This window comes from Galeopterus variegatus, unplaced genomic scaffold (assembly GCF_000696425.1).
Source record: "Galeopterus variegatus unplaced genomic scaffold, G_variegatus-3.0.2 Scaffold1061, whole genome shotgun sequence".
NCBI lineage: Eukaryota > Metazoa > Chordata > Mammalia > Dermoptera > Cynocephalidae > Galeopterus > Galeopterus variegatus.
In genome coordinates, this window is record NW_007727172.1 from 160,850 (window position 1) to 176,887 (window position 16,038).

At 38.3% G+C, this 16,038-nt stretch overlaps 1 protein-coding gene across 3 annotated transcripts in view; it reads right to left on the minus strand.

The window, feature by feature from the left end:
* The window catches only part of GRIA3 (glutamate receptor, ionotropic, AMPA 3), a 276,738-nt gene that overhangs the window by 47,305 nt on the left and 213,395 nt on the right, over positions 1-16,038 (minus strand). For all 3 annotated transcript variants that reach the window (XM_008574539.1, XM_008574541.1, XM_008574542.1), the window contains exon 12: positions 11,121-11,319. In XM_008574539.1, the coding sequence (XP_008572761.1) occupies positions 11,121-11,319 (199 nt within the window). The remainder of the gene's footprint in view (positions 1-11,120; positions 11,320-16,038) is intronic.

Consider the following 16,038-nt stretch of genomic DNA (forward strand, 5'->3'; position numbering starts at 1 on the left):
GTCCCTTAGGGACCCACAGAACAAGTCAAATCCATCTTTAAAATGTCTACCCTTCAAATATCTGAAGATGATTCTAATTTCTAATATCTTCTACTGCTGCATATTTTCTTCGGGCTAAATAGTCTCAATTCTTGTGATGCTGGGAAACAATCTTGTAAAAAATTGTATACCAGTCCCTGTAGGTCAGCTCTTTGGGCAGTTGTAGATAGGAAGGTTTTAAGACAAGTCCAACAATGAAATATGAGATGCCATAGTTGTCCTCTGAGTGTCAACCTTAAAATTGGAGGTATCACTTAAGCACCTATTCCTTACCTTTAACAACTTTCTATGGATCTGTGTTGCTCCTATAGAAATACCTATATTTCTCCTCAATTATTGACCATGTTATTCTCAACCTTCCTGTTTGTACAACTAGCTAAAACCACAGGCCAAGAAAATGGAGCAAAAGTGTTCTTCAGAATCTGGCTGGTGGGGCAGTTTACTCCAGGCTGCATTCAAATATAATAAACTTCAATAATGTGCTAATCATAAGTACCTAAATTGTGTATGTGTTTGTGCATGTTTGTGTGTCTGTCAGTCTGTCCGTTTGGAGGAAAGTGGCAGGATAAAAACATTTGGAAATCAAACTTCAAACTTCTGTGCAAAGGGGCTTTAATTTGATTCTCTTTATGATTACTCCATTTATACCACCACGTTCAGGAAAGGGGCTGTTTATTTTGTCTGAAGCAATGTCTAATGTAATGGGGTTGTTTTTAAATATGAAAAGTTTGCTATGAAATATTCTTTCATTTGGTATTATTTGCCAAAGCATAGATGGATTTTGCTTTTTCACATTGGTTCCTCAAGCTCATTTAAAAGAAAACAAAATATTCTTTGGAGAGTACCTTTCTTAATGAACCTCATCTTCACATGCAAATTATGAATTATAAGATTAGAAAATAAGACTGTTCAGAGCACCTTGGTCTCGAGCAATGATTTTCAATTTACCTTTGGCAGTCTATGTATTGATTTCTACTATGATACAATTGTTTCAAAGCACTATTTTTTTCCCCAGAAACTAATTGTTTTTATTCCTCCTAAATTCCCTCTCTTCCATAACATATATACATATGCTATTTCGTGCAAACAAATCTTAGTGTGAACCCTAGAGAGAACTAACAGTACCTCAGTCAACAGTGGCCACACTTTAACGTGATATAAAGCCATAGTCTTATCATTGTTGTTGTTGGTTTATTTTTGGTCATAAATAAATCCTCACATCCTCTTTGAACTATTTTTGAATTCCCTTTTCTCTCCAAATATTTTTAAAATATCCCTTTCTCTAGCAACTGTGCCTGATGAGCTCATTTGCCTTCTTTCTTTTCTGCATACTGGACTCAGGGGTATGGATGGCATCTCTTATTTATTGTCAGGGTGTCTAGGACAGGCTTCTTTACCTGAATGGGGAAAATCAGTGTTACTGACTGATACAAGAAATAGTCTGTAACCCAGACTAGAGACTCAAAAGAAATAAAATTGAGAGTCAAATAAATCAGGCTATGTACACATAAGAATTTTGATAAGACTGGGCAGTAAGACTCAGTTCTGGAATTCAGATTTCTCTAGGAATAGAAGTTAATGTTCAGGAACATATTCATTAGGGCACCAAAGAGTATACAGGTAGGAGATCAATTCTGAGGATACCTTACGGACAGATGCCTGCAATCAGAATTGGAAAGCAATGCAATAGATTATCTCTATCCAAGCTCCTCCCTTCCAACAGGTAATATTCTACACCATTTAGAGCAGAAGGAGGACAGTGAGTTTTATTCTACCATCCGTCACCTGCATGCAAGTGCAATCCTGCTGAGGAAGCAGAGTTGCAACCCAAACACAGAGAGAGGAAGCATGCTCCCCTAACTTTTTGCTACAGGCTGGAATCACTAGTTAAAATTTCCAGAACTCTTCATATAAGTATGTGGTCTAGGCAAGACTTTAGGTCTTATTGGGCACATAAATACATACATGCATACATATACCTCCTCCTCAATTTCAGTCATGTATCAAGATGAAACTTTGTGATATTAACTAAAGTTCTGCACCCCCCCCCCCCCCCCTCCCTTCCAACAGGTAATATTCTACACCATTTAGAGCAGAAGGAGGACAGTGAGTTTTATTCTACCATCCGTCACCTGCATGCAAGTGCAATCCTGCTGAGGAAGCAGAGTTGCAACCCAAACACAGAGAGAGGAAGCATGCTCCCCTAACTTTTTGCTACAGGCTGGAATCACTAGTTAAAATTTCCAGAACTCTTCATATAAGTATGTGGTCTAGGCAAGACTTTAGGTCTTATTGGGCACATAAATACATACATGCATACATATACCTCCTCCTCAATTTCAGTCATGTATCAAGATGAAACTTTGTGATATTAACTAAAGTTCTGCCCCCCCCCCCCCACCGACAAATACACAGCAACCCTCTTCTTATTGAAGCAGAAGCATCTATTGCCTCAGAGATGTTAGGATTGTTTAGGCAGGAATGGGAAGAAAACAGAACAGGAGATGCCATCATCTTTTTTGTTTAAAAATAGACTTTTAAAGGCTATGGCAGAAAAACATAGAATTGCCATATGATCTAACAATTTCTTTCCTAGGTATATATCCAAAGGAATTGAAAGCAGGGATTTGAACAGACGTTCGTATGCCAGTGTTCATTGCAGCATTATTCACAGATAGCCAAAAGGTGGAAACAACCCAAGTGTCCATTAACAGATGAATGGATGAGCAAAATGTGGTATGTACACCCAATGGAATATTATTCAGCCATACAGAGAAAGAAGTTCTGACACATGCTATAACATGAATGAAACTTGAAGACATTGTGCTAAGTGAAATAGGCCAGACAAAAAAGGACATATGAGGTTAATTCAGAAAGTTCGTGGAAAAATGAAATTAAAAGATAATACAAATCTGCCCATGAACTTTTTGAAGTGCCCTCGTATATTGTATCATTCTATTTATATGAGGTACCTAGATAGGCAGCTTCATACAGACAGGAAGTAGATTAGAATTTGCCAGAGGCTGGGAGGGTGGGGGGCAGCGAGGGAATGGGAAGTGATTGATTAGTGGTTATAGAGTTTCTATCTGAGGTCATAAAAATGTTTTGGAAATAGTGGTAATGGTTGCATAACATTGTAAATTTAATTAATGCCACTGGATTTTATAGTTTTGTCATTCAGGTCTCTAATTAAATGTCATCTCCTTAAAGAGGCTTTCACTGAACCCTCCCTCCACCCCCAAGCATTCAGTTAAAACAGTCCTCTTTAACCCTAAGTCATTCTCTATCATAATACCCTAGAGCACTTATCAATACATGAAATTATCCTATACATCTATTTACATGTTCATTTGTCTCCTTCCAACAGAATGCAGGCTCCTTGAAGGTAGGGATTCTGTCATGTTTCTTGAACTGTATCCCTGGTGTCTAAATTGCTATGGTAGACACTCAGTGTTTATTTGCTCTCTGACTAAAAATGTAGAAGATGTTGAAGACTGGAATTAATTTGACCACAGGACATCACTTAGTAGCCTTTTTGAAAAAAAAATCATACCAATGTTTTGTTTATATGAGTCGTCTTTTCCTTTCAGAAGTGGAGTACAAACAAGCATTCCAGTTAACTGTTTTTTGTTAGTGGAGTTTTAGTAAGTTGAAATTTTACTTGATTTTTATGGTCAACTTTTTAGGCTTCTGCATGGTGAAGAATTGTAAATAATTAACCTGTGCAGGCTTGCTAGGCAAACTCAAGGAAAGTCTAATTAAACAGATGGGCCTCATTCCTTTAACTGAAAGGCTATTAGATGTTTGACATTGTCAGATAAAAAAAGAAAGTGAGATCTTGCGATGAGTTCTTCTAGGGATGAATGCAGGACTTACAGATTTTATTAGTGATCACTGGAAAGGGATGTAGGCCAAAAATCTAAGAGTCATCCTTGGCTCTTCCCTTTCACTAACAAATGTTATCTAATCTGTCAGGAAATTCTGTGACTCTACCTCACAAAGATCTGGGAGTCCTGTGTGATGTTAATTAACCCTGATGTTGTCTGAGAGAGTTGGAAGCCTCAAAGAGAACGGAGACTTAACCCCTTTAGGATTTCTGGGCTGTGAAAAGCTCTCATAAGCAAGTAGGTTACCTGGGAAGACTAACGGAGACAGGCTAATAAAATCCATATGGTTGGTTACTTTGGGCAGGTGGCCTGTATGCCACCTTGGAAGCACCTGAAGTTTCTAGGTGGTCTTCAAGGGCAGCTCTAAATTGTGCGTATTGAAGTTGTTGAATCTGCAGGCCACAAAGAAATGGCTAACGATGAACTGAGTAGGAGATGAGGTCAGTAGTAATATTTTATAATTAGGGGTAGGAGTGGGAAGGATATAAATGAGCTCTCTCACACCTCTGTATCTCTACAGTCTTGTCTGGGGAGTCTTTATGTTTTAATTGCTCTATTGCTGGGCCTTTCTCTTAATTTCTCCTGGGATTTGTAGAACACTTCATACTTTTAAAGAGCTTTTTGTCATTATCCTCTCACCAACCCCATAAGGAAGGTAGAGCAGGGAATATTCTCCTTGATAAATGAGGAAACTGAGAACAAATATCCCTTACCCACCGAAAAACAAGAAAGTCATAGGTGGATGTGGAACTAGAAATAATTTTCATCTTTCTGTTGTTCTTTCCAGTTTTATCCATACACATGTCATATCCCTTAGCATGTCAGAAACTATAACAAGCCATGTAATAGTAGGGCTTTTCTGTGTTTATGGCATTCATTTTAGTTTCATGGATGTCTTCCCTTTCTTTGCCTTCTAATCTTAGATCCCTTTGAAATTGTCAGAGCATGAAGAAATGTCTTTTAAAAGTAGGTATGGGTTTCCTAATTTATCCATCAAAGGGCTAGTAATACTGCCTTATATTCCATTTGAGCACATTCTATGTGCCAAGCTCATAAAAACAAAGCTCAAGCAGGAAAATGATACAGATGCTTTAACATGTGCTGCATTAGAGGCTTGATTCATGCATAACATCCTATGTTTCTGTGAATACTCACACCAGAATGGCACTAAGGGGGAGTAGAAAGAGGACCCAATCTGGACTCAAAGCATCAGGGTCCTAGTTCCAGCTCTTCTCCATTGAGCTGAGTGATATTCAGCATGTCACTATGTCATCTTGCCTCAGTTGTCTCCTCCATGAAATAGGTGTAATTAATCTTGTTCTGGCTGCATTGCAGGATTGTTGTGTGAACTGAATATAGTAATGTATGGGAATGTGTATTAAAAATTGACAATCTACTAGATTGTTTGCTTCTAGAGGGTACAGGCCATTTCTGTTTTATTCAACTAGCTGATCTTCCTGCTTGGTTGTGGTTACTAATCCCTTTCCTGAATGTGGTGGTATAAATGGAGTAATCATAAAGAGAATCAAATTAAAGCCCCTTTGCACAGAAGTTTGAAGTTTGATTTCCAAATGTTTTTATCCTGCCACTTTCCTCCAAACGGACAGACTGACAGACACACAAACATGCACAAACACATACACAATCTAGGCACTTATGATTAGCACATTACTAAATTTTTATCTTTTTACCAAATCATCTGAAAATACCTAGACAGGCTTTTTCACCGTATTTGGAGGTTTATTTGGGGGATAGATTGACTTAAAATATAGGCATCTCAGATAACTAGATGATTATTCCTCTAGAGAAGCTGATAGTGTTTATTTCCATGGAGCTACTCCCCAGCATGAGCCAATCTATGGCAATACTCCATGGTGACTAGCAGGTCTAGGTATTTTCAGATGATTTGGTAAAAAGATAAAATTTAATTTTGTTTACAGAGATGCATGGATCCTCAGTGCTCTGCATGGAGCTTGGCACATAGAATGTACTCAAATGGAATATAAGGCAGTATTACTAGCCTGTTTTCATTTCCATATTTTCTCTTTTCTCTTGGAGATAGATATTAGATGTGGTTTCAAATTGTGTGCATAGTTGTCAGGTCAATCACTACTTCCTTGGAGATTGTCCTTTCCACACAGCCTGAGACTTGCCTGCAAGGAATTCCTATGGGATCACAGATCCCTGGCTACTGAGGGAGGGGAAAAGGCCAATAGCTGTCTCAATGTATCTTTTCCTCTTCCAGAGGCCTGTTTGGCCAGACCTCAGCATCCTTACCTTGTTGTGGAATATACTAAAAAGCATATGTACTTCACAGGGCCTGGTTTTCCAAAGCCTTGCAGTTTCAATATTGACTTTGCAGAGGACTAGAAATTTCCCTCAGGCTATATGTCTCTGTTGCAAGATAAGGATTGTGGCACAGCAGGTTGCTGGCTGAAAGGACAGACTAGTTACTGATTGTTATGTAAAGATACTGAGAAATTGCTGTTAACAAGGAATGTTTGCTAAGATCAAACTTGTTGATAGGACGACTTAATTGCCTTACTGGAATATCATCTGGCTTGTTTCACTGAAAGTTACCAGCCTATACTGTTAAACTATAACCCCACCTTTGTTCTCTTCCTGTAACTTCCTGGTCTGGAAGATAAATGCAGGAAGAGAACCCCTATTTGGTGTTAATTTCCCAAGGAAGGATGGCTTTCGCTTGAGCGTACCAAAGGGAGATTAACCACTTCGGGGCCTCTCACTGCTCAGCAGAGATGGGCTTTGAGTAATCCTTTGTGTCTCCGTCACCCAGGGGAAGTGGGGTGACAAATCTGTGGGGGGCAAAGCAACACAAAGCAACACCTTGTGGCTGTCGCTCCACCTCCAGTCTTTACCTATAAGGTCTATGGCTCTTACTGTGTAATGTATTACAAATATAAGAAAATAAGATTTTTTTAAAAGACAGCATCAATTTCTTTTTAAATATTGCCAAGTAGTATATATGACAGATGTCTCTGACCTACAATCCTTTAGTGTCAACTTGCCTCTTGCTGTTTCTGTTATGTGTTCCTAGTGTATGGTTTAGCTGTGTCCTCAAACATTTGTCACATCATATGTTTCTTCAAAGTAATGAAATTTGGTTGCAGTTGTCTAGTTATATTGTCTGTCAAGATTTCAAATTCGTCATAGGATTTGGTGAGAAAATTTTTAACAAAAGGATTTTTACATTTTGTTTTGTTTCCTAAGGCTAGGGGATTATGGGGTCAGGGAGGTCTGTTGTGTACATGGCCCAGTTATAATAAGCTTAAAGATTAATGGCTACTTTTCTTGATCATGTCAAAATGTCAACATACTTTGCATAGGTACGTTTGTGGAAAGGGTTTTCTCCTTTTTTCATATACTTCAAAAGCTTTATTATAGATAACCAATAAATGTTGAAGCAACATGGACTCCAGTTGAAAATGCTTTGTGTGTATGTTTGTGTGATTCTGAATGTGTAAGTAGAATCTAAATATTGTTAGCAGGGCCTACTTTCCAAATCAGCTTGGGAGGGCCCCTCCTTTCGATGCCTGCATTTAAAAAAATTAAAAATTAAAATGACAGAAACAACAGTCAGAGAGTCTTGTGTTGAGACAAAACATTCTTCATGAGTAATTTAGCTGTGCTTCATGAGACCTGTAATGTCTGCTACTCAGAAGACAACACAGTCCTCTCAGTGGTCTCCTGATAAAGTTCAATCCTTCTGTCCTGCCAAGGGCACTGGGGAAAGTCACCACTCCCCCCATTCCTCTCCTTTTATGTTTATTTTCTTAAAGGGATTTAAATTAGTATTAAACATTTCATTTTTAGAAAACCAATATCCTTTTATTCTCCAAAATATCTTCAGTGGGGATATGGCCAAGTATCTTGAAAAAAAGTCAAGGATCCTGCTTGTCTTCTGTTATTACTAGTGGTCTGCAGGCAGAGAGAATTTTGGAATTGCTTTTTCCCCCAGTGCTACTTTTTAAACACGAAACTGTATCAGGTTAAATTTCCAAAACCTAGTGGAGAATGATCATTTTGGTGCAGCTTTCCAAATCATAGTGGTATTTCTCTGGGCAATGACAGTAAAGCTGTAGACTTGTTTTTTAGCATGTATGCCTCTATCTCTGGTTGAGATATTCAGTTTTGGAGCTGCTATCTAAGGGAATCAGTTTTCGAGTCAAGCGGGTTGATGGTAATATTCCAGATGTCTCTTCCAGCTGCATGCATTTTGTTCAGTCCCTCTTTGCCTTTCCTGATGGAACAGGTCCCTCTGTGCCAGTGACTTTATGTGATTGTAAAATGACAGCTAGGGAAGCACAGAAAATGAAAGAAACAAAGGAATCATTTAAAAATACCATCATTTTAATGGCAGCCTTACCCAGGACAAGTAAAAATGTCTGCAGGGCAATTAGAAAAGAATTCAATTTTCTTTCTTTCTTTCTCTTAGTGGAAGAACTAGAGGGCTGGCTCCAGGCTGTTTTATGGTATTACTATTTGGTCCTTGTGGTTTTAATATGGAGTAAGAATGGGAAGAAATGAGCTCATATTATGTTTGTAAATGTTGCATGTGATCTTTCACTCTCTAAAGTTCAGAAGGCATGCCATCAGAGGTCCCCATTTTTTTTGTGTGTGTGGAGGAGTTACTGTTCTTAAAATTACCTTGATGCCTTGAGATCATTGAGGATCGAGGGGGAAGGGACATGGCTGTGGCAGTCAAGTCCCTAAGTGAAGGAAGTATGTCTTCTCTGCCCTGTGAGGTTCAAGGAGGGGTGGGGTGGAGGACATAGTGAGGAAACATGGCTTGGAGACCAACTGGCTGGGTCTCCCTGTATTACTCTAATACCAAGCATAACCTTTGTAAGGTTTATATACCATTTTCAGTATAAGCAGGCTAAAAGAGTTGATTTTTCTCTGCTGCTCAGTTGTACTCTTAGATCATCAACATTTATGTGTTGATGAACCCTGAAGAACCCTGAAGAACCCTGAAGAACCACACCACAGAGTCCTTAATGCTGTCACCAGAAATCATTTGGGGAAAAAGAAAAAGTGGCATATGGGAATTAGAAAATGATTGGCACTTCCTCATACCTAGAAATATCCAGCTCCCTTTCTAATCAGATTTTCAAAACAGACCTATTTCCATACTAGGAAATGGTGAGCATTAGAAACCACAAACCAATTAGAATGTAGCAATAGCTTTGCTTATAACTGAATGTTGATTCAAATCAGCTCCAGTAATATGTTGCTCTTAAATGAAACTATCATCGAAGGGATAAGTAGACACTTTCTTGGTTTTTGAGAAAGACACAAAATGAGTGGGGGATGGGGTCTAGGCCTGAGGGCAATGACTATTTGGTCACGCTTCCAAGCCTTTGTGTTAATAAATCTTTCCAGAGAACCTCCTTTTGCCTGCAATATGTATGAATGGCCTTTGAAGGCCTAATGGGAATTGATGCCATTTATTGATTGCCATTTAAAGCACACCTTCCTAATCTCTAATCGTTGTTGAAGGAAAAATGCTTTCCATTGGGACGAGTATCTCTTATCAGAGGGTTCAAGTCTGGTGTCTTGATATCTTAAGTAGTCAGTTACTTCATATGGCAACTTGATGCCTATTGGTATGGTGAACATAAGCACTGTTGAAGGTTGATACCAAACCAGATGTCCATTGAGCTGATTATATGCTGACTACTCAGCAGATGGAAATCCCTGGCTTCCAGCCCTCACATGTGTAAGTGATTTCATGGGGGAACGGGATTGTTCCCAAATAAACTTCTGGGACTGCCATAGTAGTTAGGGTCAAGGCCAGATAAGTTTCAGAGGGTTTTCATATCATTTTGATGCTTCCAACACTGGGCCTCTCTCCCCAGTTGGGAATTACGATCTATTTAGAAAACAGGTGATGGAGGTGAGATACTAATATCTCATTGGCCTGGAATATTGAAAGGGTCCCAGAACTAACACTTTCTCCTTCAGGGAGCGTAAACAGTTTTTAGTTAATTGCTATAGTGTCAAGAGACATGCTTCTCCTGGTTTCCCATAAAATAATTGGACAAATCTCATGATAATACGTGTAGAAATATATTTCTTACTGATTTATTAAAATAAGCTGATTTGAAACCAACATCTGTTTACTCTAGACTTTTGAGGAAAAGTCAGTAATTATACCTGCCATCCAATAACTTGATTATTGGTTGGAGAGACTGACTAAAATTTTCCTTTCTACTACCCAAGTTGCTTCTGGAACATTGCCACAACCAGTTACAGTGATTACAGTAGCAGGCAGTGGTAATGTCTAGAATGGATCCATTTTCTAATCTAAACTAACATATTTCCTTATTGGGAAACTGAAAAACATCTGAGTTCTTAAAAACTCCATTGATATTCTTCCTCATAATCTAGTTACCACAGAACAAAGATCTTGATAGGTTATGTAAAAGTGGTTTGTCCACCATATTATCCTTCTATCTTTTTCTGCTTTAATCTCCTTTCATCTTTCCCCTTGACAGAGTTCACATAGCTTTACTAACTTCTGCTAGTGAACAATTTGCTGTTTCCCCAATAAGATTTGACATATTGCGGGGGGAGGGGGGATGGAGGAATAGGTCTACTCAGGAAATTAAAACAATTATGAGCTGCCCTGAAAACTGAATTTTTCACCACGTACACGAATACTTGAAACGACTTTGATACATTTCAATAGAAAAACAATGTCTAAAACAGAATATGTAATTTCTTATAGTCCATCACTCATCAGTGTCTTAGTCAGAGTCAATTACCTAAGTTCTGTGAACCGCTGGGACATAAAATCACTGCATTTGTAAATGCTAGGAGGGAAAAGAGATATTTAGTTCAATCCATTCATTATTCAAGCAAGGGGACTGAAGTTGACAGAAGTTAAATGACTTGCCCAAGGACAAACAATCTCTTTGTGGCAGGGTTGGGCTTCAAACCTGGGAGTTCAAACTCAGTGCTCTTGACATGCCACTTGTTATGCCTCAGATGATTCTTAGTTCTAAAGAACAATGAATTAGATTACTAACCAAGTAGAACTGTATTTAAGATGCTCTCTTTTTATAACATTCACACCCTTTCCCAACCATCCCTTAAAAGCACCGGGAATTTGCCTTTGTGAGTAGATGATAAAATAAAAACCAGCAGGCCCAATTAATTGCAATCACTTACTCTGAAAAATTCTTTTGTTGAACCGGAGTCCAAGGTCCCATATGCAATTTCAGTCTGCTTAGCTAAGTCTTCAGCACTCTCTATGGGAGAAACCATTCTCTCCACAGTCAGGAAAGCAGCGAGATTGGCAGTATAGGAAGAAATGATGATCAGGGTGAAGAACCACCAAACCCCTCCAACAATGCGCCCAGAGAGTGATCTACAAAACAAAACAAAAACAAATCCGGACCCAGAGGGGCCAGATCTCAGTTTAAGAAATCCTTGTCTTTATTTCTCGAAAGAGGAGTGGTTTCAGTATCACTGATGAAGGAGGGAAGTAGATGGTATGAGGGAATTAAAACATCAAACAAAAGTCACGTTACCAACAGCACCCTGTGTTGTCATGATGGCATATGATGATGGTGCATGCATAATGCTCTTCAGGCCTAGACAGGTTTCAAAGCAGGATATATTTTTTTAGTTTGCAGGAAAAATATTCTGCTTTTTACCACCTCCTGCTTACGTGTAATATGAGGGTGCTTCAAAAAGTTCGTGGAAATATAGAATTAGAATATGAATCTTTCTATGAGCTTTTTGAAATACCCTTGCAATTTAACTTATTGAGTTCTCCTCCTGTGAGCTTTGCTGGGGACACCTATGGAAGACTGCTCTATTTCCTTTAAAGCAAGCAGTTCTCAACCTTGGATGCACATTAGAATCACCTGGGAGTTTTAAAAAATCTCATGCCCAGGCCCAGCCAAGACCAATTAAATCAGAACCTGGGGGGTGGAACCCAGACATCTGTATTTTTTAAGGCTCTCTAGAGGATTACTATGTGCAGCCAAGGTTGAGAACCACTGACATACAATGATGTCATAGGAAAAACACAGTCAAAAACCTTTCCACATTTGAAGAGAAATGGGTATGTACTGGTAAATGAGCAATATTCACTTAGAGTTTAATAAATTTAATAAAGACACTGTCATTTTGTGGAGTTGGTCACCCATGAAGCAAGGAGCTAGATCTTCATATAAATGGCTAGTGGGGCTCAAGAGATCAAAACTCTTCTGTTTTATAAACTAAGCCTTAGCCACTCAGGGCAGGCCTCAAGTGAAGTAGGAAACTACCTGTATAATTGGATTTAAGAGGCACCAAAAGCCTTGTTTCCTCCACCCCCAACAAGAAAATCCCCCCAAATAAACAAAACCATCCTCCGGCCTGTCTTTGTGGCAGGATTGGGCTTCAAACCTGGGAGTTCAAACTCAGTGCACTTGAGGTGCCACTGGTTATGGCTCACATGAGTCTTAGCTCTGAAAAGCAAGAATTAGATCACTGACCAAGGAATCACCCTCTGTGTTGTCTTCAGGAGGCATGATCAAAATGTAATACACCACTTCAACAGCAGTCATTTGTTTATCCAATTAGTAGGGAATGGGACAGAAGATAGGTAAGTTTTAATAAGGGGAAAATTTTGTTCTTAAATGTTACTGTGCATTGGCATTACCTGGGGTATTTGTTAAAATGTATATTCAGAATATCTGAGTGCCCATGAATCTCTACTTCTTAAGCATCACAGGTGATTCTGCTGCAAGTTGTCTGCAGACCAAACTGAGAAATAAACATCGTTCTTTTTATACCTCAGTGATTCTCAACTCTGCCTGCATGTCAGTATCATCTGGGGAGCTTGAGTAAAAAAAAAAAAAAGCAAACCAAAAAAACACAACAAAAAACCAAACCAAAACAAAAAGACAAAAGCCTTGCCTAGGCTCCATCTCAGACCAATTAAATCAGAATTCTGGGGGTTGGGCCTAAGGAGCAGCATTTTATAAAACTTCCCAGGTGCAGCCAGTGTTGCAAGTTAGGGTCCTACATCATGAGTGCTACTGAGGAAGAGGGACTTTGGGAAGTCAGGAGGCAGGGTGAGGGCACTGAGTACTCAATAATGGGTAATGGCTTGTATCCAGGAAACTTCATCTCCTTCACAGTGTTGCTGAAGGTTGGCTCTGTCTGCAGAAATGAAAATCTGCTCCGCTAGGTTTTAGAAAGCATTGCCACATCATCCCTGGAATAGTTCTGCTGTGTGGCAGAGCTCCATCGTGGTTAGGCTATGTTCTCCATGCTCAGAAAAGCTACAGGAAGAGAACCCACTCTGTCATAAAGTTATGAATAGGAATAGGAGCCTGGCACATCTCCAGGCTCTGTGGGATGAGGGCAGTTCTGGGCTGAGAGCTGGCAAATCAAGCTCTTCTCTGTCTGTACTAGCATCTTACCACTTTGAAGCAAATTTAAATTCCTGTGTCCCAAGATAACCTTTTTTCAGCCTCTAGAAAATTCAGTTGTTTTAGATGCTACACTCTGATCAAATAATTTTGACAGATGTTTTGATAAATAGTATTCTTTACTGGTTAGCTATAACAAACCTACTTGATTTTTTTTTTTTTAGGTCTTCAATTCCTGTTGGTTGCTGGATGCCTAAAACAACTCTTATATGTTTATTTCCTGAACATAATCACTTTCAGCTTTTCAGATGTGAAAATCTGCTTTGCAATGGATTGTTCTAAAATAGTTATACTACCTATTTCAGTATTTCATCTGGGAATATTTCTCTTTTAATCAGAAGAGGTAAAAACATCTGGATAAGTCAGAAAAGAATGCGTCACACTTCTGAATGCTGAAAGTATACAGAATGTTTTGATTAAGAATTTAGACCTTTCATAGTCTTTCTTTATTGTTGCCATATGCATTTAATTTATTCTGAGTTGATCTGACTCTGGAAATAATGTCACTATAAAAGATGAATGCTCCAAAGTAGCGTCTGTAGCAATAGGATAATGAAAATGACAACAATAGCTAATACTTATTGGGCACTTCCAGTGTGACAGACTCTGTTCTAATTACTTTACATGTACCAACTCTTTTAATCCTCTGTCTCTGTGGCTAGGTACTATTTTACAGATAACCAAACAGAGGCATTTTATGGGTAAAGAAAATGAGACACAGAGAAGAGAAATAGGAAATACAACATCTATGCTTACACACTTGGGAAGAAATAACCCACATTTTTGTAGTACAAAATACCCATATTTTGTATAAGAAAATCCAGAGTGGTATATAAATTATAGAAGGTGTAATTTTCTTACAAGCACCGGGAAATATAGTTGCAGGAAAACCAAACATGTTCGGTAATTATTGTTTATTACCTGTTGTTCATTTGGAATGGAACTGTGAATATCATCCTTATTTGGAATGATGAGGTTTTGCCCAGAGTAAGGGGAAAACTGACTTTGGAGTAATTCCAGAATCATGGTTTGATATGGAAAGAGGTATATTCTGCTGCTGTGAATACTAATGGTAGTTTATGCATTGTCTACTTGAAATGTGGAGAAAAATACAGTAATTTATGGAAATTACATTGCACCATTCTATTGAGGCTAATGGACTGTGGCTTTGTCTGTCTGATCTAAAATCAAGCCTGCACATCATAATCTGGTTATTTTGGCCACCTTAATACTCACTCAGATCATCATGTGGTTGATCTGAATGACTCAGCTGAGATTGGTTGTTGACATAACTGAAAATAAGCCTAAATGCAAAATGGTCATTTTCACGGCCTCTTGTCTACATGGTTATTGGCTTTGGCAATTATATAGTTAATATCATGATATATCTATGGGCATGGAAAATTTGGGTGATTACCCATACAGACATGGTGTGATAATATCCACAAACCTCAGCATAGATGGAAAAAAGAGTTCCTGTGGAATCACAAGCTTGCATTCAACATTCTCTCCTCAAGACAGTAGTGGCTTTGACAAAAGATTTGGTGGAATTTCCACCACTTTTTTCCTTATTTGTCATGAATGCCTAAAGACTCTCACTGAGAAAAGGCATGGTGGAACCTACAGGGAAGAAGCTCCGTAAGCACTTTTATGTTTTCCTTTTCTCATTCGTGCAACTACTATAGCCACTTAAACCCACATTTCACATGGAGGCTATATAAAAAGTGATTGATGGGTCAAACCTATCACATTTTATAAAGGATCTATTAAAACAAGACAAGAACTTTATAGTTGAGTTAAAAAAGACCTGTCATTTTCCAGTATCTTTCCCTCCATTAATGCAGCTGCAAAATGTTTAACATTCATTTCAAATAGTTTTGTTGCAAAAGACAGGTTTCAAGGTTAGCATAATGAAATGGCTGTAAAATGCTGCACATTTAGTGTTTATAAAAGTGCGTTAAAGGGGCGTATCATACCTTTTGAAGAAATGTAAGAGGAGGCGGGAAGTTAATGAAAGTAAATTAGCACCAAGAGAAAAACAGACATATAAAAATATTGCAAAATACATATACCAAATGCTATACAATGCTCTTGTTATCTGTAATCATAAGAAACTAGAGTTTCTGAGTTAATAATAAAATGTATTTTAAGACCTCCGAAATGATAATAAAAGTGAGCTATGTGCTGTAATCTTCATCCTGTAGGTAAATTTTGTTATCTGTACTTTACTAGCTTTATAAGATGAAGTGCTGCGACTGAAAGCCACTTCTCCTTTGTACAAACTCTTTATCATTTCTTTTTTTTCTCTCTTCCTTCTTCCAAAAGTATAGTATATTTCTATACTCCACTCAATGCCGTGTGTGTGACAGATTTTTAAAAAATGTGCAGAATCAATCTTTGGTCCTTACAGTCTTCTCTGATGGAAATAAGTAACCATGTCCTAAAGACTGAAAACTATGGCTTTCAGCCAGAGAAGTCATGAAATAGTTGTAATAAAAATCCTGCTAATACATCATTAATTTATTACCACATCACTACTGCTTTGAAGTGAATTTGCAGTAGAATGAAGACAGTGGTCATATATCAGCAGAAGAAAGGATATTGTTTAAAATGGAGCCAAAAAATACTGTTCACTTTAATCTCATTCATTTTATACCTCT